Here is a 24,203-nt window from a genome sequence, read left to right as displayed (position 1 = left end):
AGATTGGAGCCTTAGATACCATAGAGATGGGAACCTCAGAAATGTGAGATAGACAGACTCCAGAGGGAGAAAAAAATCAGGACTCTGCTGTCTGAATCTGGAGGGTTGAAGTTATTTTTCTTAAATGGACTTTAAGCATCAATGCATCAGAGACCTCAACAGCTGCACCAAGTTCAAAGGGCACAAGAGGCAGCCACCTCCTCTCCCTACACTGTATAGCTGAGTTAATGAAAGATTTATGGTGGATCTGCTCCAAAGACATACACTTTCCATCTGGGTTGTTCTTCCACCTCCCGCATTGTCCTACAGATGATTCATGATGTCTATGTGGCCACCATAAGAGTTTGGCAAAGGAAAACACCGTGCATATGTACGATTCTCCCAGAGGAATACAAAGCTTTTCTAACACTTGCAAAAAGCAGCAGTAACCAGCACACAAAATGGGAGTAAATACAATGCAACTGAAGGCATGTAATTTGCAAATTACTACATGGTAATTAAAACAAATCTAAAAGGGAAATTCCAGAACTTTTTTTTACATGGATTTTACTAGTAAGATCGAGACTCAACCAAAACATGGACAGCCTTGAATTTCTGGACCTTTGAAACCCTTCTCCGACATTGGAGCCCTCCTCTACCAAGGTCAAGATAAAAAGAATAATTTGGCCTCAGAAAATGAATTCTTGTCTGCAGAATCACTTGCTCCCTTATTAAATTTTATAGACTCAAGTATTATATTTACTTGAATTAGCACCAAGTAAGTGCAAATCTTAACCCACTTTCAGCCAGATTCTTAACTGATGTAAATCAGTGTAGCTCCATTAACTTCACTCAGCTATAATGACTTACACCAACTGAGGATCTGGCCCTTAGTTCTGAGATGCCTTCTTAATAAAAGCATGCAATGCAGTACATGGTTGGAGCTCAAGACTACAGTGCTTAACAGTAGCGCCCAGCCACTGAAGTTCACTTCCTGCTACCATTTCCTGTACCAGTCTTAAAATGACAGTCTTTTATACGGTGCTTGTTTGTGTTGTGGTCAGTACAACAGAACAAGCACCAGTTATTTTAACATTGCCAGCCAAATATATTTCAGCCTATCACCTAATGAGTTGCCCAGGGAAAAATCTATAATGCCCTCCTTGCTGTAATGAAATAGTTTGTACACAAAATCCAGTAACATTTACCATTGTTCCTTATGGATGCATGGAATATCGTATGTTAGTATCAAATATGGGTAGAGTTTCATTTCTCTAATGATGAATGTTGAGTTGTCTATAAAAGCCAAAGAAGAAATTGAAAGGTCATCTCAGGAATGGCAAATTTAGGGTTTCAGTTTAGAGAGTCAAGTTTAATTTATCATGAAACACTTTAATAGCACTTTAGCTCTATTTCTTATTGCACACCATGTCATACATCCTCAGTTCCCAGTTCAGTGGAGAGACTGGCCTTTTGACCCCACATCCAAACACACCCAGATTCTGGAGCGTTTGCAATTAAGATCAAAATTGTCAGATTGAGCAAATCTCAGATTCACCGCGAAAAAGGTTCATTAAAATTTCTTGCTGCATGGAGATGTGTGTGCTAGTCGATTCTAATCCTCACCCCCGCTGGTTCTGTCAGCTGAGTTGCTAGGGTGGCCTGAAACTTCACCTTTTAAGGATCACGTCATCGAAGCATGCTCTGAGCAGGTGTACACACTGTACAGTATTTAAACGCCCATACTTGCTAGTGCCCTGTTTACACTAGCGCTCCCACCCTTGCTAGCACTGATGGACCTGAAACGGGGACAGCCAATGTTGGAAATTTTTGAGACAATTTCCCCATGTGGACAAGCCCTATGAGTTCACAAAGTGAAACTCAGAGATAATCATACTTTCCCTGTGTGCTGGTGCAGCTTCCTTCCTTCACAAAGATATAATCCTTGCATAGGCTCACTAGGGCAGCTTCGCTATCTGAAAGCGGAAGCAACAATGACGGGGGTACCAGAAAGATGTACAACCCACCTACCATGGGTTTATTTTGGCTTTGTTTGCTTCTGAACAGCTTATCAGTGTTTCTTATAAGATAGCATGAAGATCAGAGTTGCAGCATGCAAGCTACTCCTTTAAAAAAAACTTCCTAGTGTTTCTCCAGCAGCTTGCACCCAAGGATCTCAAATACTGTTATAAACATTAATAAATTAGGTCTCACACCCTCACTCTGAGGCCGGGGATTGCATTATCCCTCTCGTTGTTTCCTGGTGCTCTCCTGTCTGTCTGTTTTGTCTCCACCTGTTGGCTCTTGTCTTAGGCCACGTCTACACTACCTACCGGATTGGCAGGTAGTGATCGATCTATCAGTAATCAGGGATTGATTTATCACATCTAGTGTAAACACGATAAATCGATCCACGATCGCTCTGCTGTCGACTCCGGAACTCCACCACGGCAAGAGGCGGAAGCGGAGTCTACGGGGGAGTGGTGGCCGTCGATCCCGCGCCTAGAGGATGCAAAGTAAGTGTTTTTAAGTTGATCTAAGATACATCGACTTCAGCTATGCTATTCTCGTAGCTGAAGTTGCGTATCTTAGATTGATCCCCCCTCCCACAGTGTAGTACAGGCCTTAAACTTAGACTATCTTGGGGGCAGGGACTATCCTTTTGTTTTATGTTTGTACAGCACCTAGCACAATAGGGTCCCGGTCCATGACTGGGGCTTGTAGGTTCTCCAGTAATGAATGTAATTATTAATACTACTAATAATCCCCATTTTATAGATAAGGAAACTGAAGTACAGAGGCCCCGATTATCAGAGGTGCTGAGCACCTGCAGCTCCCACTGGTTTCAAATAGCTGGGAACATAACCATCTTTCACCTTCAGTGCCTTAACCACAAGAGTCCTATCCTTCCTCTCTTCTTGGACTGATATTCCCTACATCCTGCTATTTGGAAGGTACCCCCCTGGCAAAAATTAAGGCATTTGCTGAAACAGATCAAAATTAATCTCAACATCATTTGCTTGGGGTTAGCTATGAAGATATGAGCTATATTTTTGCTCTGTTATCAAAAAGACTTCCTTTGCGCCGTCAGTTTGTAAAAATGGTACTCTGGCTGTATTGGAAAGATTTTCAATCCCATCACATTCTGTTGTTTGGAAGACACCTAATGTTCCACTACCCCCACACAGTCTCCATTAACTGTGTCTCATATTTTCTCTCTGGTAGTACGTCCATGCAATGCCACCCAGATAGCATTACATGGCGTTCCACAATCTGATGGATGGGGATCATTCCAGGTTGAAAACATCAATCTCAGACTGATTTTAGGTCTTTATTCTTCTTAGAGTAGATGCCCTTAGATTTCACGTGGTCAGAACTCTTGTTTATTTCACTTTCTAACATCCATTTTGGTCACAAATTTCTCTGGAAGTCCTATGGAAATAGCAGGAGGGGATTTCAGATGCTGCTTCAAAATGGCATTGAGAGGAGCCATTGACCCTCTTTAGTCTCTGCAAAACAGCTAGCAGTGCTATGCTACCAAACATACTCTCATGCACCCCAACAATTCACTGACATTGACGGAACAATGGCAGCACAGCAGGGAAAGAATCAACACACAGGCCTAATCAGAAAAAAAGTGAACCAAGAAATTGCTCTGACTGACATTAAAAGTTCCAAGGAAGGATTGGTGGCCCACAGACCGCTGGTCTCTCCACTAAATAGCAACACACTTTCTGATGGTGTGTGGAGCAACTGAGGCTGACCGCACTTTTTATTTTTAATTACGTCTATATTGGGCAATTACTGGCCCTAGCCTTCATTTCCCCCCCAAAAAAGACAATTATCATTAATCAGACATGTTGTATTAAAATTATACACTGCTCAAGAGACCCAAGCCCAATTACTCCTATGAGACCTTGAGAACATCACTTAATCGTTCCATGCCTCAGTTTACCTACCCATAAAATGGAAACAACACTATTTGCCTTATCTTCCGAGGGCATTTCAAAGTTCAGTTAAAAGGGACAGATTCTGCCTCTTTTGTTCAGGAGTCCCTTACTCCTCAACTAGTCCTACTGAAATCAACACGAGCACAAGTGGCAGAATCCGGCCCTCCACATTTGTAAAGTGCTTTGTGATCCTTGGATGAAAGGGGCTGTATTCTGTTAGACTTCATTATTATTATTATTCCTATGTAGTGCATTGTTTAAAATATAAAAGTCAAGTCTCTTGTAGGATAAGTTATACAAAACTAGACAACTTGTAAAAATAATATGGGTCCTTTTTCTGAGAACAAGAGAAAATGTAGTATAGTGCATGTACTGCTTAGAGAGTGGGCTAAGCTGCGTTCATGCATATGTAATCAGAACAGCAACAAGGCTCCTCTCTGGGAAAAGAGGTAACGAACAACAGCAGAATGCATTTGTTTGCATTCCGCCCCGGTAAATATGGTAGTCTGGATTTGTGCTACCTTGCTTAAAACCATTACCAGGGCTTCTCAAACTTCACTCCTTCTGACTACAAAAATTACTACACAACCCCAGGAGGGGGGACCGAAGCCTGAGCCCTTCCACTCTGGGGGAGGGGGCCAAAGCCCGACCCACAGTTTGAGAACCGCTGCATTAGACCATGCTGAACATATTTTCTGAGGTCAGGTATACTTTGACTCAGAAACCAAAGGCTTGCTGATTCTGATTTTGACATGCCATTATGAACACACAGTCAGGAGAGGTCAGCAAAGATGGTAAAGTTGACTTGAGGAAAACTAAAAATCCCTGCGCAACTATCATTATTTTCATTCTAGCAACACTGCGAGGTTTCGGTGGTAGGCACTGTAAAAACGTATAACAGGCTGTATGCTTGTAGAGGCAGGGACTCCCTAAGGGCTTGTCTATGCAGTGGGGTAATGCACATTACAGGGGTGTGATTCCTAAAGCGCACTAATGTGCAGCACATTAATTGGTCCATGTAGACCCCGCTGGAGCACACTAAACAGTTTCAAACAGTACTACGTTAAAGTGCACTAGGGAACCTCTAGTGCACTCCAGCGGGGTCTATACGGACCAATCAATGTGCAATTCAGCTGACTTGGGCTCACAGGGCTCAGGCTGTGGGGCTAACAATTGCAGTACAGACATTCAGGCTGGGGCCGGAGCACAGGCTCAGAGACCCTCCATCTTTGCGGGGTCTCAGAGCCTGGGCTCCAATCTGAGCCCAAACATCTACATTGCAATTTTATAGCAACTCAGCATGAACCTTGCAAGCTCGAGTCAGCTGACTCAGGCCAGCTGCAGCCATGCCGGGGGTCTTTTATCTATACAGACATACCCTCAGTGCCTTACAGAATCAGTCTCTTAGTCAAGAAAATGTATATCAATATGATACAAGTTTTGGATCAAGAACAATATCAAGTTAGTTGGATTATAAAAATCATTGTGCAAAAGTGGAAATAATTTTTTGTGAAATTTCTCATGAAACTATTTTCCAATTCATTTCAGGACTTTTCACATGCCTGAAATTTCACTTTTCTATGGAGGAGCTATTTTCACATTGAAAATGTGGAAAATTATGATTTTGTTGTTGTTTTGCACTTAAAATTGTTCTCTCTAAGGAAAAGGTTGAAATTATAGGTATGCAATATATATGCAACAATATAGGAGATTAAAAGTAACTTTCTTTTGCATTTCAATATGAATACAAAAATCATCCTATTTTTACAAAAAAATACACGATTCATGTTTTTTTCAAGGAAGATGGACTCATTTTGTACTAGATTTGCAATAGAAAAAATTCAGTTTCAAATATATCTATGATAGTATTTAGCTTTTAAAAAATGAAATACAATTAGCATTAGAAAATTGCAACAATATACCTAAATATCATCTTTGTACTCCTCTGGGCCCTGCATAACAAGGGGGCCTTGATTTACCATTTATTTATTGGAGCCTGAAAATTAAGGGCCTATCGCAGATATTTACACCTACAAGTAACTTTACTTTATATGATTAGCTCCATGGAATGGCTTTACTCATGTGAACTTTAGTGGGATTACTCATATGAGTACAGATACTCATAATGTGTGACATATTTTTAAGACTAAGACTATACATTTCATCAGGGAAACACTGCAAAATCTGCCTTACCTGACGTCTTCTCAGTGAATACAACTTTAGACTCTGCTGTGAAATTCTGACCAGACAGGATCATCTGCTGTCCGCCGTAAACTAGGCAGCTCTCAATATCTTGTCTTTCAACCATTGGAAGCTCATGAGCAGATCTTTGGGCTGTGGACAAAATGCAGACATGAATGAAATCAAATATGGTTTACCAGGACTTTCCAGATCTTCACAGAACTATCCACGGATTGATCTTGTCATCGTTACCATCCTCTTGCTGCCAAAGGAGCTTCTCTAAGATGCTAAATTTAGGTTAAAAAGGAAAAATAAGCTTACTCAAGACCTTTTATTTGGAATCATTCAGGAGCTGGCTCCAAAGCTGTAGCTGTGCTGGCCTTACTCCTTGTCCTTGACAAAGGACAACTTGGATGAATGAGCTGGAGCGTGCCCATGTCTGTTTCCAAATAAATGGCCAAATTTTAAATGCTCACACACTACAATCCTGGAGCCTTAACATTCCACCTGCAAGAAGGATTCCACTGAACAACACTGAATTCCTTTTTAAGAGAACCAATGCAAAACTCCACGCCTGTCCAGCAGGACAGACAACATGAAAAGGCTTCAGAACAATCCGTTCAAAAATGCACAACTGCTGTGTACACAAAGCCCTGAGAGAGAGTTATGAAGCACATGAGGCTCTTCTACAGAAATGTAATATAGCATCTTCCAGATCATAATCACTGATTAACATGAGTTAGAACAATTCATACGGGCAGGAAAAAAGCTTCTAGGAATCACATCTCCATCCACATTAACCTGTTTCCTCAAGCAAGCCTGCTTGTTCACAAGCAGCAGGATCTGAAAAAAAAGCCATGATCCAGGAGTCCTTCCCCAGAATAGACATCTGGAAAGGATCAAACACCATCCTGGGACCAGGCCCGGTGTTTAGCCCAAATGTATTTCTGTGCGCAATATTGCAATTGATGCTATGGAGGCTGGGTACAGGCTCAGCTGACAAACTCCACCTCCAATCCCAGAATACACTTTATGCTTATTTTAAAAATTTAGTCTGGTATTTATCACTGTAACTGTGTCATTGTAGATTTTTTTGTTTTGTTTTGCTTTGAATTTAGGACAATCGTTTGCCTTATTGTGCCCATCAAATGTATTATGACAGCTGGACTAAGAAGATGCCAGTTAAGAGTATCTTTGCAGATAACTTTCACAGAAGCTGTTAATTTCTTCCACATGACTGTATGATTAATCCCTCTTTTTAAATACTCAAGTTTTGATGAGTTCATAATTGGATTTATCACAAAGACAGATTTATAGCCCTGAAAGCTTACGAGTAAATAATATTCATCAAAAACCCATCTACTGCATTTTAAGGAGGACACACTTAAACTTCACCTGGGTTTGAATGTCCTCTCATTCAATCCAGTGTCATGTCAGAATGAAGGTGTGATGTTTCTTTATAGGGTCACTATGGGCCTAATTTTCAATGGAGCACAGCACGCACCGCAGCGTCCATTGATTTCAGTGAGTGAGGCAGGAAGCCTTAAATCCAGTTTCCTTAAGGGCACATGCTTCCTCCTGCTTCTGGACCCTGCTTTTCCTTTTAAAGGGGCCCACAGAGGGGAACAGATGCACTGGGAGGTGTGCATGCATTCCAAGCCCTAGTGTTCCTTTATGGGCACCTTTAATTCTAAAAGTACTTTTCACACTGGCCAATGCGACGATGTATTCAAAATCCACACTTGATTTGCCCCTGTAGGTTCAGCAACCGTGTGGCCAAAATCTTGCAACTGCATACACATATCGGCAATTACAGTCATTTGCCTGCATAATTACCAATGTGAGCATGCAGCGATCATAACTACATGTATAAATTAGGCCCACGGTTGCAAGTGAATTTTGCGCATGCAACTGCACCTTTTGTTCCCCTGAAAATTGTGCTTGTATATTGGGATCATTTTGCCCATCATTGAAAGGCAGCCATTTCTGGGGGTAAGAATGGTGACAACTCCCCTCCCTCCCCCTGAAATACTAGATGACACTTTAGGACAGTGAAACATTCCATATCTAATTAATATGTCAGGATCGGAGGATTAAAAATATCAGTCCTAAGAATTTCAATCACAGGGTTTGGTTTTTCTCCTTGAGGCTGGCATAAGGTTAATGGAAGCACATGGGGAAGAGGTGAGGTCATGGTGCATAACATGGTTTATTCAGATGACATTTACCTATATGCATCCAGCTGCCTTTAAGTTGTTTGCAAATTCAATATTCTATTATTAATTATTATTATTTACTATTATTTTTAATGTATTATTTTCTCCCTGAGCCACAATTGTAACAGAACTGACAAAGAAATTAGGATCTTAACATATGCCATGTTTTCACTTGTAAGAGGACAGAAGATTCACTGGTGTGTTGCTTCCGCAGGATTATTTTGTTTTCCTTTGCAAGGAATATTAATCACCAGTAAATCCTCTTCCTCTAAAGCTCAGGAGGGATGGCCTGTATGCAATAATTTCACATTATTTCTTCTTCTCCCCCAGGGGTCGGCACTTCATAAAGTGACCTCCAGCTACTGTATTTTATGAGCTTGAATAAATAAAACACTGTTGATTTAGCCAGTTGGGGTGTTTACTTTCAATAGCAACTGTTACTGACATAAGGCAGCAAAGCAAATGTTAAAGAAATACTCGCACTTGGCCTAAAGCAGCATGTCAACCTATTAAAGTCTGCACTATTTTTCTATTTTATTTGACTGTCTGCAAATCAAGATGTCATGGATCCTCAATGCCAAGAAATACAATACGCCCAGCGACATGAGAGAAAAAGGGAACTGCTGTCTGGGGGGGCTGTGGTGTGCCTCTGCAGGCCCCAGCCTCACAAAAGGGGAGGAGGGAGGGAAAGGGGGAAGCAAATCGCTCCACATGCCACGCTTCAGACGTGCAGAGCACACGACAGGCAGAATGTGTTCTGGCAGGAAGGGAGGTAGCTCCTACATCTTTCTGGTAGTGCAGCATGCTTTCCTCATTCACATTCATAGATCCAAGGCCAGAAGGGGCCATTGGGATCATCTAGTCTGACCTCCTACATAACACAGGCCAGAGAACTGCCCCCAAACAATTGCTAGAGCAGATCTTTTTAAAAAGCATCCAACCTTGATGCCAGATAATGAGGAAGAGGGTGAGTCCATGCCTCCCTTAGCACTTTGGGGTGGCTAGCAATGCCAGAAGGATTTATGCTGGACTTAGGGTGCTTGAGGATTGGGATTGTGTCTGATCCCTGTGCAGGTGTGCATGGGTTCGGGGAAGCTCCTAGCACCTGTTCGCTTTTCCCTTCCTCCTCTGTCCAGCTGCACAGAGCCAGCTACCATCTGCTCCTCACAAGTTCCCTGCAGAAGAGCTGATGGTTCCTTGTATGAAGAAGTTGGAAGACAGCAGGTGGCTCAGAGACCTGATTGGAGACAATCAGCCCTTGAGATAAGCACCACTGTTGGCCCAATCCTGCCCAAAGGGAGTGTTGTTAATGGCTGTGTAGCAGGCAGCGGTGGGATCCAAGTGACAAACTCTAGTAACGGCCTTACAAGCATTATTTTAAAAAATCACTGACCCTTCCAGCTTCACCTGAGACCCGCCTCGCCCATCACCCCAAGAGGTGCCACTCTTCTCTTCCACTTTCACCCTGCAATGCGTCACTTTGGATAAGCAGATCTAGTCCTACTTTGGGGTCATGCTTCCTTCCATTGGCTGGGAGGGCTGCCAAGCATTGCTCTGTTTTCCCCTCATGCCGACAGGGGGATGACAATGACACAGCGATTTTTGAGGTTCCAAAGTTTGTTTTAGTCCAATGCACAACAGAAACACTCAGATGTTTTTGATTTGGGGAAAGCCAGGTGTGTGGGGGAGGGTGGTTTGGGAGCTAGGGCCCTGGCCTGGGATATGGGAGACCCAGAGAGTGTGAGAATCTCTCTCTTTCTCTCTAACTTTCCCAAGGAAAACTTCATTGAAACCAATACGTCTCAGGGAGACATTTCCACTTTGGTGAAACAACATATTTAGTTGAAATTTCATTTAGCCAAAGATCTTCTGACCAGCTCTCGTACTGACTCATTCTATGACTAAACTTCATTGAGTCCAATGCTTGCCTGAGTCCCCAGAGAGGAACTTCTTAGGCATTCTTTGTGTGTTTCTGCGTGTGCATGGTGCGTGTGAAAGGAGCAGTGGGGTGGAATGGGAGATGTGAAGAAAACCACTAAATTGATCTGCCTCTTGGGAGAAGTAGACTCGTGGGCTCACCGTGGGGAGCACCAATCCAGCCACCACATTATGAACAGATGCTCTGCTATGTACACAGACATGGCTGGATCCTGTCCCCTTTTCTCAGGGGACGAGAGCATTTTCAAAAACTAAATAACCAGGATTAACATATATATATGCTACCTTCACTATGATGCTTTTACATCATCAGGAATTACTCACATTGATAGGAATGTTAAAAGGTAGGATTTGATCCTAAGTCTATTGAAATCAAGAAAGGGCTCCCATTGACTTTGTTTGGCTCTGGATCAGTGGCTTACTTCTATTCTATATTGACTCTTATGTTGCCCTCATCACTGTGTTATCTCGGCATCTTAATCTCTGGGGCCTGTTCCAGTCTAGTTGCAATAATTCCTCTAAGAGCTTTACCCTGACCTCCAAGAACACTTATGAAGAGAGAGTCCAAAAAACAGGGATGGACTCAGTTATGTACCCAAATTTCAAACTCCTGCAAAGTTCAGGTTGTTTGGTCCCAGAGTTTTGGTTTGACCTATTATCATAAGGTCAGCTGCAAAATTCTGATCTGGTGCTTGGTTTGCATTTTGATCCCTCTCCAACTCAAAGGTTAACGGTTTTTCAAATCAAGGTTGTTAGCTTGTGGTCATCCCTACCTGAAAGTTGAAAAGATCAGAGGCAGGATGTCTAATGAGGAAAGTCTGAAATGATGATCTATGCATGGCTCAAATCAAAGCCAGTAGGATAGTACTGGAAAGGAATGGCTGAACCTTACAGGATTTAGAATAGAGGCTTAGTATGTAAAAGCATCCAAAAGCACCTGGAAGCTAAAAGTGCAAAAGCTTTAGATAAACAGTTCAGAAGCTCAAAAGAAGTTTGGCTGAGTTTTGGATGAAGGTTCAGATGTTCACTCTTATTTTACCTGACCTGGTTTGCCCAATCCGTAGGGCTTTGCAGGGAACCAAAAGTAAGAAGAGAGATTATTTGGATTGGTCAAAAGGGACAAGGAGGCAGCGATGAATGGAAGTAACGAAGACACTGAAAACTGAAAGCGAGATGGTTACGGGGAAACATTGCTACCACAGCTTCAGTCAAGGGCTGGCGCTGGATCTTGAAGGAGCTCCACCAAAGCACCATCACAAGTAGAGCTCACAAGAAAAAATGGACGCTTGAGGAATTACAGCCTGGATTCACATTGCAATTGTCCCCCCGTGCAAACTTCAGGCATCCCCTGGACATCTCCCCCTCCCCCACCCCCGCCTTCCCACCCGGTGTCTCAGCCAGCCAGAGTTCGCCTCAGCCAGCCTGAGATCACCTTCGCAGGCAGGCTTTCAATTCACTGATCCAAACAGAGTCCCCTGATTCCCAAGGCTCTTGACTCAGTTCAATGCCATATGGGGGAAGAGGAACACAGGAATAGATGACTGAGGGGATGCTTTCTGGTGCTAAAAATATCTGATCCTATAAAATTCAAACTAAAACCTGAGAGCAATAGGAACAATTCTTCCTTCTCTTCTTTTTAGAGTGAAACTTAATGAGCCAAAGTAAATATCTCTTTCCTCCTGTCAGACTGTGTTTATTAACCACAAGCTGCTCGCCTGAGGCAGGGTAGACGTTAACAGAGCTCCTGAGCCCCATGCCTAATCGAAGCACAAATGTTCCAGAGGAGACTTCAATCCAACAATCACAGTCACAGAAGCACTCCAAGTCTTCTGGGATACATGCATGGGAAAGCTGCAGGAGAAAGGAGACAAAGGCTGGAGGCCGTGCTTAATTTGTGCCAGGGCTTGCCAGGGCTCAGCCCTGGCACCTCTAGCCCCAGCACCTGTGCCATGTCAGTTCTGAAAGTAAACTAATTGCTTGAGCCCCGGAACCTCTTTCATTACAAATTAAGCCCTGGCTGGAGGGAGATCTGGATTCTGGGATTTCCACAAGGAGACCAGGGATGGGAGGTAGTTTCAATAGAAAGGGTGGGATATTCTGTTTCCAGATAGGAGTGAAGGATGGTGAATGGCCTATGTGAAAATTGCATCTTTCATTAAATCAAATCAATCAATCAATAAAATAGCTATGTTTCTGGACCTCAGGATTGCAGAGAAAAACTTGAAAATATGACCTAAGTACACCAAAAAGGCTAAAAAGAAGTCAAAGAAAGAGAACCTAACATTGGTTTAAAAACAAATCAAACTTTGGGACCTGGCTGTGCTCAGTGCTTGGGGTTGTCAATACTACCCTGTGTCCCACACTATTAGCCTGCACAAGGCTAAACGGTCCCATGCTAGAACTATCTTGGAAAATGGTAGGGAAATGCAGTTCTGGGAGAGCAATATGGGATGAGAACAGTTTAGAAAGCATTTGTTGCCAGCACAATTGAAGCAGCAGTTTGCACAAGGCCTTTCAAACAGAAACAATGCACAATAAATAGAGGGCTTGTTCATGCCCTCCCCTTGCACATTACTGTTTAAACGAAACCCTTGGGGAGAAGGAGTAAACAGCATGGATGGTAACAAAGTGCGTTAAGAATGGTACTTTCTATACTGCAACCAGCTCATCAACCGAGCACGTGATTAATGACAGGAAAACCATGGCCTTGCTTCACTTCACTGCAAAGCAACTCTCTGGGTATGCACAGCATTTCCTTTTAATCCCTCATGGAGGAGATCTACCGAGATTAACCTTTGCTCAAAAGTTTATGGTCTGCATAATGCATTGGGTTGTTTGCTTACACTTGCAGCAGCACCCTGATGGCAGGCAGTAAACAGGAGTTTACTCTCACACCAGGACTTTCAGCCTGAAACTGCGGGTATGCATTGTCCCACTGTCTGCAGCTCACAGCTACCGGGCCGAATTCTGCCAGCAGGCACTGGAGTGAATATGAAATTGCTATTGCCTAGATTTACACAAAATGATGTTGAAAGAGGCAAACATTATCTCTGTTGCAATGAAATTTCCAATTCTAAATTTTGAAATTTACCTAGGGAGGTGGTGGAATCTCCTTCCTTAGAAGTTTTTAAGGTCAGGCTTGACAAAGCCCTGGCTGGGACGATTTAGTTGGGGATTGGTCCTGCTTTGAGCAGGGGGTTGGACTAGATGACCTCCTGAGGTCCCTTCCAACCCTGATATTCTATGATTCTATGAAAAGGGAATCTTTTTTAAACAAATTTTTTTTTTAAACCCACAAAATTTCAAGGTATGTTTTTCTGATGCTAAATTGGATAATTTTCATGAAATAAAAAAAAGTTAAGTTTTTCAAATTTAATTGAGAAAATTTGCAATCATCTTAGCACTCATGCTCTATTAAAGGAGCAAATTAAACAATCTACCAATTGCCACTAGATCATTTATTACTGCTTTTAATCGCTATAAACTAAAGCCCCTCTAGCCTGTCACTGTAGTCTGATCAGCTGGGATTCACAGCTGAGGAAAAGCAATAAATGATTTGACAAGAAGATGACAACATTCTTTAAAATGACTAGCTCTTTCCATCATAGTTATTAGTGTGCCATATGTTATAAACTGAGAACATCTAAATTATGGGAAAATCTACTAGAAGAAAAGAAAAATAAAGGAAACTTGCAGGGAAATTGATTAAAAGTAAACAAAATCTTTGATCCAATTTAGTGGAACAAAATTAGAAAATCGGAACCATCTAAATTTCTCAGATGGACACTGTATTAAAGGAAGAGGTTTTTTTAAAACAAAGCAATCAACCAACCACCTTATAATATAAGAATAGGTTTTCAGAACTCTCTGTTATGTCAACTGCAACCATTGTAAAGAATTTATGAGGCCGGCATAACATCAGCTAACATAGACTGCATAGGTTTCAGAGTAACAGCCGTGTTAGTCTGTATTCGCAAAAAGAAAAGGAGTACTTGTGGCACCTTATAGACTAACCAATTTATTTGAGCATAAGTGAGCTGTAGCTCACGAAAGCTTATGCTCAAATAAATTGGTTAGTCTCTAAGGTGCCACAAGTACTCCTTTTCTTTCTATAGACTGCATAATAAAAGGGCTGCAAGATACTTCAAAAGAGACTAACAAGCATCTACTAGACCAGAAGCTGTGACACAGCTTGAATGGTATTCATGATTCTTGCATTCATTTCCCATGAGGGATTTTTTTTGTTTGAAAGAACCTTTGAGAAAGCAAAATGCCAATGTGTCTCAATGCCAGAAGTGCTCATGGGGCTACCTGGAAATCCCTCCTTCTCTTTATAGAAGTTTGAGTCAAGGAGCAGAAACAAAACCATCTGACTCAGGTAGCCAATCACATACCAAGAGTAAACCTCAGCCGATAGTAAAAGATGCAGTGCAAGCAAACAAGCTGAAGTAATTTCACAGAAAGGGTTTGAATAATTCTGTAATATTGGACAAGCTTCTAAAGATTCAAAACTGTTCACGGATGAGTCACAAGGAGGAAAAAAGGAGGGAGGATAGATATATTCGCTGAATAAGCTATTCATGATGGAGAGTTTGCCAGGCTATAATAGCAGCTATGTATCCAGAAATGTCATGCTGAACCTAACATAGACTCATATTTTGGCACTAAAGAAATTAGGGCTCAGATTTTCAGAACCAAAGACCAGATTGTTTCTTACGGGCGAGCAGTCTTCCACCTTTGTACCCCTGCACAGCAACGGGACAGTCACATCCAGGGCAACGCAAGGACTGCTTTTTCTGAGAGCCCCTGGGGTTAGGGTTGCCAGGCGTCCAGTTTTTGACCGGAACACTGGGTCGAAAAGGGACCCTGGTGGCTCCAGTCGGCACCGCCAACCAGGCTGTTAAAAGTCTGGTCAGCAGCGCAGCGGGGCCCTGGGCCTAAGGCAGGCTCAGCTCCGCGCAGCTCCTGGAAGCTGTCACCAGGTCCCTGTGGCCCCTAGGTGCATGGGTGGCCAGGGAGGCTCCGTGCGCTGCCTCCACCTGAGTGCCGGCTCTGCAGCTCCTGTTGGCCAGGAACCGTGACCAATGGGAGCTGCAGGAATGGTGCCTGTGGGCATGAGGGCAGCGCACGGAGCTTCCCTAGCCACCCATGTGACTAGGGGCCGCAGGGACCTGGCTGCTGCTTCCTGGGAGCCGTGGTAAGCGCCGCCAGGACCCCGCACCACTGCCTGCACCCCAACCCCCTGCCCCCGTACGGAGTCCCCTCCCGCATCCAAACTCCCTCCCAGAACCTTCCTACCGCACCCCCACACCCCAACCCCCTGCCCCAGCCTTGAATCCCTTCCTGCACCCCAGACTCCTCATCCCTGGACCCATCCCAGAGCCCACACCCCGAGCCAGAGCTTTCACCCTCGACCCCCTACCACACACAGCCAAACCCCTGCCCCAGCCCGGTGACAATGAATGAGGGTGGGGAAGAGCGAACGATGGAGGGAGGGGGGATGGAGCAAGTGGGGGGAGGGGCCTTGGAGAAGGGGCAGGGTAGGGGTGGGAAAGGGGCATTCGGTTTTGTGCGGTTACAAAGTTGGGAACCCTACCTGGGGTACAAGACACCCCTGTGCACCAGGCAGAATATGCTGCACCTCCTGAAATGTTGTGGTAGGTGACACACTCCCACTGTGTGTCCTACAGCCCACTGGGTTTGTTGGCTCTGCACCGCATGTATTGCTCACCTAGGCCCTAACTCAGCAAGGTACTTAAGCATGTGCCTAACTTTAAGGACATTGATTTATGTGCTTAAGTAACTTGTTAAATAATGGCCCTAATTTGTGCATTACCACAAGTACCTACGCAATGCACAGGTGACTGACCAGTGTGTGCAGGCACTGGGATTGTGCACACACAATCACAGTAACTGCACAGGCATATCGCCTGTGCAAATGCGCTCATGTGCAGAGCAGTTTGGGGGCTGGGGGAACAGGCCAGGTGAACACACTGCTATTTGGATCCACTGGCTATAGATCTCTGCAGACATCTGGTACAATTGTGGAGGCTAGTACAGCATCAGGGCTCCACAGCCTGGAGGGGAGGATTCCTACCAGCCCATGTAGAACCCCCACCAGTGCCAAGCCCAGGAGGGAGTGGATTCATCCACAATCAAATGTTAACGGTTGCTACAATTAACAGTGCAGTTTAAAATTCCTTTGCCTCATCGATTGCTTCAGAGTAAAAGCCACAGCCACAAAAGTCACTAGCTGCTGAATAATCTAGATGTCTAGTTACAATTTACTCTTAATGATATTTTTAAAATCACTCCTGAATCTGAGGCTGAATCTGACATGAGTGAGGTGGAATAAGACCTCCCCATGAAAGGAAGATACTTCTACAATTCTGTGATTCACAATTTCTGCTTCGTTGCAGGAACTGTTCTGCTGACACCAAAGGGAGTTCTTAAGCAAGCTCAGCCTCTGTTGAGGTGGACAGTCCAGCATTCTGTTGGAAGCAACAGTAATCTCTGGGGAGCCACAACCGGCAGAGCTAATGACCAGTTCACTTGAAGCTGCTACGTAATGATGTTCCCCTTGGGGACATTTTAAACCGCTGCTGGATACGGTGGGTCTTACGGGAGGGTTTATCGTGGACCAGGACTCCCAAGTGACAAAAGGGAAAAAATAGCAGAATAGTGAAACCACATTAATACTAGAGGGGGGTGAGGGGGGTGGGGGAGGAATGAGGATCCGACCCAGTAAGTATCCTGGATTGTGGCATCCATGGTGACTCTACACTTTGTGATGCTAACCATGTGATTTGAACTAATCTGAGTCAAGGCTAGAAGGCGTTATGTTTCTATAAACTAGTCCAGAGGTGGGCAAACTATGGCCCGCAGGCCACATCCAGCCCACGGGACCATCCTGCCCAGCCCCTGAGCTCCTGGCCCAGGAGGCTGCCCCCCCTCCTCTGCAACCATGCCACCATGTGGCACAATGCTCTGGGCAGCGGGGCTGCAGAGCCCAGCCTGACCCGGTGCTCTGTGCTGCGTGGTGCGGCGTGGCTGCCTGTCCTGGTGCAGCCACGCTGCCAGCCACTGGTGCTCCAGGCAACATGGTAAGGGGGCAGGGAGCAAGAGGGGGTTGGGATAGAGGGCAGGGGAGTTTGGGGGGTGGTCAGGGGCGTGGATAGGGGGCGGGGCAGTCAGAGGGTGGGGAATGGGGGTTGAATGGAGGCAGGGGTCCCAGGGCAGCAGTCAGGAAGGAGAGGAGGGGTTGAATGGGGCGGCCGGGGTCGGTCAGGAAGCAGGGGAGGTGGATGGGGCAGGGGTCCCGGGGTGGGGGAGCAGTCAGGAAGGAGAGGGGGGTTGAATGGGATGGTGGGGGACTGTTGGGGGCAGGGGGCAGTTAGGGGCAAGGTGTCCAGGGGTGGTCAGGGAGAAGGGGTGGTTGGATGGGACAGGGGTCCCGGGGGGCAGTCAGGAAGGAGGGGGGTTGGATGGGGTCACGGGGGGCAGTTGGGGGGGAGGGTCCGGTGGCGGTCAGGGGACCGAGAGCGGGGGGATGGCAGGGTGGATAGGGCAGGAGGCCTGGGGGGCTGTCAGAGGGTGAGAAGCGGTGGGATCGGATAGGGGGCGGGAGCCGGGCCATGCCTGGCTGTTTGGGGAGGCACAGCCTCCCCTAACTGGCCCTCCATACAATTTCAGAAACCCGATGCGGCCCTCAGGCCAAAAAAGTTTGCCTGCCCCTGAACTAGCCTGTCTGAACACAGCTTTCTCCTTTATTGTGTGAACTAGGCTGAGGTTAGTAACTGGTCTGCCATTTGTAAACACTGATAATTAAATACCAGACATTAGAAATGGAAAAGACTTATTACTCCTAATTATCTAGTCCATCCCATCAGGCCAACCAAGATGGCTCCCTAAAATACATTACAGTGCTTTGTCCCAGCCAGGGTTATGTTTCCCAAGTGATGGGGCTTTCTCTTTTTTCCTTGGGGAAACAAATCCACTTTTTTCCAACGGGAACTTTAGTTACTTATAATAGGAACCTAAATTTTAATTGACTCAATTTAATTCCAGTAATCCTAGCAATAAACCACCTGGGCCAATCTCTATCTTCTTGGAGTTTACATCCTTCAAATATTTGTAAAAAGTTATCATGCCACCGGAGTAAATGTGTAGCCACGTTGAGCAGGCCAACATTTTCAAAATAGCACAGGTGCTATTGCAGCAATTCCCCAGGCAAATTAAACATGCATGTGCAAAATGGCGTATGCAAATAACCAGCTACCTGATTGACTCCTACAGTTCTGTTGACTGTGTGCACAAAGTCAATGCACAATTGCAGATGGTTTTAAAAAACTTCAGGCTGCACTCTTTTCAAAAGAAAGCATTGTTCTTTGGGTGGGAGCCCAGGAGCCTGAGTTCTCTTCTATGCTTAGACACTGACTCACTGTGTGACCTTGGGGCAAGTCACTTAACCACTCTGTGCTCATTTTACCTCTCAGTAAAGTGAATATAAGACTTACCCTACCTAGCTCACAATGGTCCATTGAAGCTTAAATAATTCTGAAAACTGCTTTGATACCATCAAGAAAAGGAGGACTTGTGGCACCATGGAGACTAACAAATTTATTTGAGCATAAGCTTTCGTGAGCTACAGCTCACTTCATCGGATGCATTTGAAGTGAGCTGTAGCTCACGAAAGCTCATGCTCAAATAAATCTGTTAGTCTCTAAGGTGCCACAAGTCCTCCTGTTCTTTTTGCGAATACAGACTAACATGGCTGCTACTCTGAAACCTTTGATACCATCGATTACATTGATATCTGATCTCTTCAGATGAAAGTAACTAGGGAGATGTAAAGTTCCACTAACCTTCCCTCATAAACCAATCTTCCTTCCTCTAGCCCACTCTAGTCACTTTTGCTGCTCTTCTCCAAACAAGCTAACACCACGAGTAAATTTATATTTGTAACACTTGATTTCTTATCACAAAACTGCTTCTCCTCCCACACAACACTTACACTAATTGCTCTAAACAGAGCCTGCCTCTGAACTATAAAACACATGGTGGCCTCTTCAGTAACCTCCTTCACATGGCTTACTACAAAACACTCTTTGTTCATGGACATGAGTCATGCAGTGCAAGGAGTGAAAACTGTTCATGATGTATTTGTGAAATCCCCAAACAATCCAGAAAGCTCCCATTACCAACAAAAAGTATCACAGGATGCACACAGGCCAGATAAGTAGGTGGAGACCTTCCAGAAATGACTCTCATGATTAGGTGCACTTTATTAGAGACCTTTTCATGGCCTATGGTTTCTTAAAGTCCAAGCCTGTCAGGTGCTGAGTGTCCTCAACTCCCATTAAAACTAGTGGGAGATGTGGGCTTTTCAGCATCTTATAGGATCTGGTCCTTAAAGAATCAAACTCACACTCTTTCCTCTATCTCTATTATGTTCCCCATCACAGGAATACCAGAAAACCAGGGGCTTTTCATGGTTTGTTCTAGTGCGCTTCTGCTATGCCCCCAAGCTTTTAGATAAATTAAATAGCTATCAAAGATGAACCCAAGCTTCAAAATCCAAATTGCCATTGCACATCCTCCCCTTCAAAGCTCCCTCCCCCCCCCAAAAAAAATAAAACAACTGTTCAGGGATTTTCAGTTCTGCAGATTGGGGTTAATCCATAACAGAAATAGAGATTAACCACAAAGTTGGGATCTGATCTAGATTCTGATTCCAAACATCCCAATGTCTGTGAACATTTGGATCCAGAGTTTTCCTTCCGGCATCTTTCTACTAAATACAAAAAATGTCTCTGGGGTAGATTAGGTAGGTATGTTAAACACACACACATACATACAGCCTCCATATGAGCACAGATGCAGAAAAGAGGATGACCTATCAGTCAGAAGGATCCAGAAACAAGGAGCTAACGTTAGGTTGGATTTTCAAAAATGCCTGATGGGAATTAGGCACCAAAGCACTTTTGAAAATCCTACTATAAAGCCTTTTCTACTCCCAAAGTTAAATGCTTCTGCCAGGGACACAAACCCTATAACCAAATTCTGCCATATGCTGACATTTGGAGCCTGTGTACATCTCTAGCTCCTGAACCTGCAACTCTGCATGCCTGGACAATCCTTGCTCACTGAGAAATCCTCGAATTTCAATGGAACTACATATATTGGTAAGGATAGCTTGCATGAATGAGAGCTGCGAGACCAGGAGTCAATCAGTGAGAAAGGCAGAGCATCTGCACTTCGCCAAACGATGTGCACAGTACATGGGATGTGCTAATTTCCCTTTACTGCATTCTGGCGTATAAGGACAATGATGTAAATTGACAAATGTAATGGGTAGTGGGCAACTTACAGCATTCGATGGGATTAGATGCCGCTTGCAAAGAGACTATTCTGCCACTGGATTCAGGGATGTGCACACGGAAGACAAGCCGCACCCTGGTGTTCTTCCTACCAATGTCCGTCTCCCCCTTCCGCAGTTCGATGTCCGCGTTCCTCAGCTTCAAAATCCCTGCACAGTCAATGCTGACAAACAAACAGAAGACATGTTGTGTATGCGTATGTCAGTGTTTCTGCTCTCAAACATTTCAAAGACATCTGAAAGACAAAAGAGGGCTAAACCATTTTGCCTCAGTGATTTTGAAGAAGCAAAGATAAGAGAAGCCCTGAATTCTCTTTCCATTTTTAATTTAGGTATTACAGTTAAAATGTCCAAGGGTTTTCAGCAACATGACTAGGCAGTTGTGCATCTAATTTGTGACTGCTACGTGTGTGCATATAGCTAGTTACACATCTAAACTGTGCAGTAAGTGATTAACATGGTATCAGTGCATGATGGGATTAACATGGTTCTCACCAGATGATGTACAGCTGACCCTGTGACCCCTAATCTACCCCACATATCATATGTCACTCACCACGCAGTACAATATTTACATATTTCCTCCAGTTCATACACTATTAGTTGCTGCAGGGTTTCTTCCATCCCTGAAACACCATCACAAATTCTCCAAGCCCAAGTCATTCACACTAAGAACATTTGTACCACTCTGGCATCGTAAAAGGGGCCTTAGGTTGTATAAATTATATTCACACCTAAAAATCTAGAATCTATCTCCAACACAGGAAGTTGATTTATTTAAGTGATTCCTCTCTAAACAACATATGCAAATTAATTCTGCCTTATCTCACATAGTAATAAGAGATTTGCTGCAATAGCATCCTTACGTTGCTCTCATGTTGTTTTTGGGCTCGAGGGGGATCTCTAGAACTTTGGTGTTGCCTATGATTTTCTCATAGCTGGTGGTGGTAACAGTTTTGCCCGTAATGCGATGGACTTGATAGAAAGCATGAGGTTTAAGTATCCGTTCATCTGCTGTCCCAATGAAGATCTGAAGACCCAGAGGTTTGTTCTCCATGTAACCATGAAGCTGTCAAGAAATCAAATGTATTAGCACATATTGTACTCCCAGTGCCCTCAATCATGTAGAAATTGAGACATATGCACAACACTAAAACCAGTTCATCTCAACTCATGTAAATGGGATTCTTTTCCCACAGCAGTACCTTCTGGAGACCTTGGTATACATGGAATACATCTAAGAAAAGATGAATGATTAATTATACTTTGATGTTCAGTGGAGATTAGAAACCATATTGCCTCAATGTTGTTTTTGATTGCAGTCTTTAAAAAAATCTGGGAAGTAACAGCGGAAGCTCTTGGCTGCTTGACTCAATCAGCCATTTTTGAAGCAGACAGACAGGAGGAGGGGTGCTGCTATTTTGCTCAGACTGGGTTTTGGAGCAAAGACCATCTTTTTGTTCTGTGTTTGTACAGCACTAGCACAATGGGATCCTGGGCCATGACTTGGGCTCCTAGGTGCTACATCCAGACAGATAATGAAATAATAACAACAATAATAAATGAACACAGGTTTTTGAAGTACATTTGCTAAGAGATGAGCAAAACAGGGCTAGAATTTCTCTCTAGGCCAGAGACCAGGGAATATATATCTTTGTTTATTAACTTTAAAAATTATTAATCAAACCATTTGAAATTTCTCACATCACTGAAAATTAAAAACAGACATATCTACCACATAGCCAGGGATCTAGCTGAAAGGGAACTTTATGGCCTGAGGCATGCTAGATTTGTTTTCAATTACTCTGTCCGCATACAAAACCTTGATGAAGCCATACAAAGCAAACAGCACTGGAAGATCAGAGAACAAAACCATTAAGCTAATAGCATTCATGGCCAAAATCTTTTTTCTTCTTTTCACCAGGCAGCAGGAGGTATCTTTGCATAGAGTGATTAATTCACCCCCCTGGAAAGAGACCACATGCGGCATCAATGCATTGCTGGCAACCTTCCCCTGGTATGGTAAATGTAAAGTAACACTCACAGTCCTCTGCTACATTATGATTCACATAGCACATATTTGCCATCCACATGAAGACAGGATCCTTATCCCAGAGATCTTACAACCTAAGGTCCCAATCTTGCAACCTTTACTCACACGAATGGTCCCACTGAAGTCAATGAAACTTAAGTCTCAGATAGTAAGGATCACTTGTGTGAGTAAAAGAGTTACTGGATCAGGCCCAGACACAGTTTGATGCAATACACTGACAACAGTTCAGATGTAAGAAGGCCTGGTGACACTGCTAATGGAGAGATCAGCCTAGGGTGGTTTGTGGAAGAGGTGGATTTGTAGGAGTGATGTGAAGGAGCAGAGAGATAATATTCCAAGCTTGGGGGTGGAATGAAGGATTGTGCCTCATCAAGAATGTGCGAAAGATGAAGGCTGCAATTAGGAGATTTAGCAATGTATGGACAGAAAAGGGGTATGAAGATTAAATGAGGACACAGATGGAATTGGCAATTCCATAGCGCAACCTGGACCAGACTTGCATTTATGGATCACTCCCCAGCTATCTGAGCAAGGAGGTTTAGGGTTGTACTGGAATTGCACTTAAATGTACTGAATTCAAAACCCAAGGTTTCTTAGGCTATGTACACACTACATCTTACGCTGGTATAAGTTGTGTCACTGAAGAGGGTGAATAAGCCACCCCCTGAATGACGTAAATTACACTGACTTAAGGACCACTGTGGGCAGTGCTATGTTGGTGAGAGAACTTCTCCCACCGACATAGCTCCTGCCGCTCGTGGGGCTGGAGCAAGTAAGGAGACAGGAGAGCTCTCTCCTGTCGACTTAGAGCATCTGCACTAGCTAGGCTACAGCAGCACAACTGTAAGTTCGGTAGTGTAGCTCTAGCCTGAGACTTCTTGGCCAAAGAACCATACAGTAAAGGGAGGAGGATATGAGGAAGGGGAGATTCTTCTTCGAACGATGGTCCTGATTGTATTCCACTGAGGGGTTATACGCATGCAAAGATGGGGAAGTGGAGATTACTTTTTAAGTACTCTCAGCATAGGATGGGAGTCATGAAGTCCAGAGATCTAATTTCAACTCTGCCACTGACTTGCTGCCTGGCCCTGGGTATATCACATAACCTCTCTGTGCTTCATTTTCTCTTCTGTAAAATGGGCAAAATAATACTAAACCTACCACTTTGGTTTTTTGAGGATTAACAAATTAGCACTCTGTGCAGCACTTTTAGAGAGAAACTAGTGAACAAGAATAAACCAGTAAATTGAGGATTTATTTTAAAGGTATCTTTCCTCAAAGATTGAACTATAAGGAAATTTTAGTCTTAATCAGTATTCACCTAAGCTACCCAACCCAGCCAGCTACTAGGTACTTCAATACAATTAAGGAACAAGAGTCTGGTTTTCTTCCAGGATAGTACTAACCCCTATACTATATAGATACAGTAAACAGGAGGGGATCATTGGGAGAATCATGACATTTTTTCAGCCCTTCAAAACCAGCTCTTATCTAACTCAGGAAGACAT

At 43.9% G+C, this 24,203-nt stretch overlaps 1 protein-coding gene across 1 annotated transcript in view; it reads right to left on the bottom strand.

Annotated features, from left to right (window-relative positions):
* NFATC2 (nuclear factor of activated T cells 2) overlaps positions 1 to 24,203 on the bottom strand; it is a 113,698-nt gene that overhangs the window by 59,615 nt on the left and 29,880 nt on the right. The window contains exons 4-6 of the mRNA XM_077832278.1: positions 21,509 to 21,711; positions 20,634 to 20,806; positions 6,123 to 6,263 (exon numbers count right to left, since the gene is read on the bottom strand). Of these exons, the coding sequence (XP_077688404.1) occupies positions 6,123 to 6,263; positions 20,634 to 20,806; positions 21,509 to 21,711 (517 nt within the window). The remainder of the gene's footprint in view (positions 1 to 6,122; positions 6,264 to 20,633; positions 20,807 to 21,508; positions 21,712 to 24,203) is intronic.

This window comes from Eretmochelys imbricata, chromosome 13 (assembly GCF_965152235.1).
Source record: "Eretmochelys imbricata isolate rEreImb1 chromosome 13, rEreImb1.hap1, whole genome shotgun sequence".
NCBI classification, from domain to species: Eukaryota; Metazoa; Chordata; order Testudines; family Cheloniidae; genus Eretmochelys; species Eretmochelys imbricata.
Note: the sequence above shows the minus strand (reverse complement) of the source record. Positions and strands in the feature narration are given on the sequence as shown.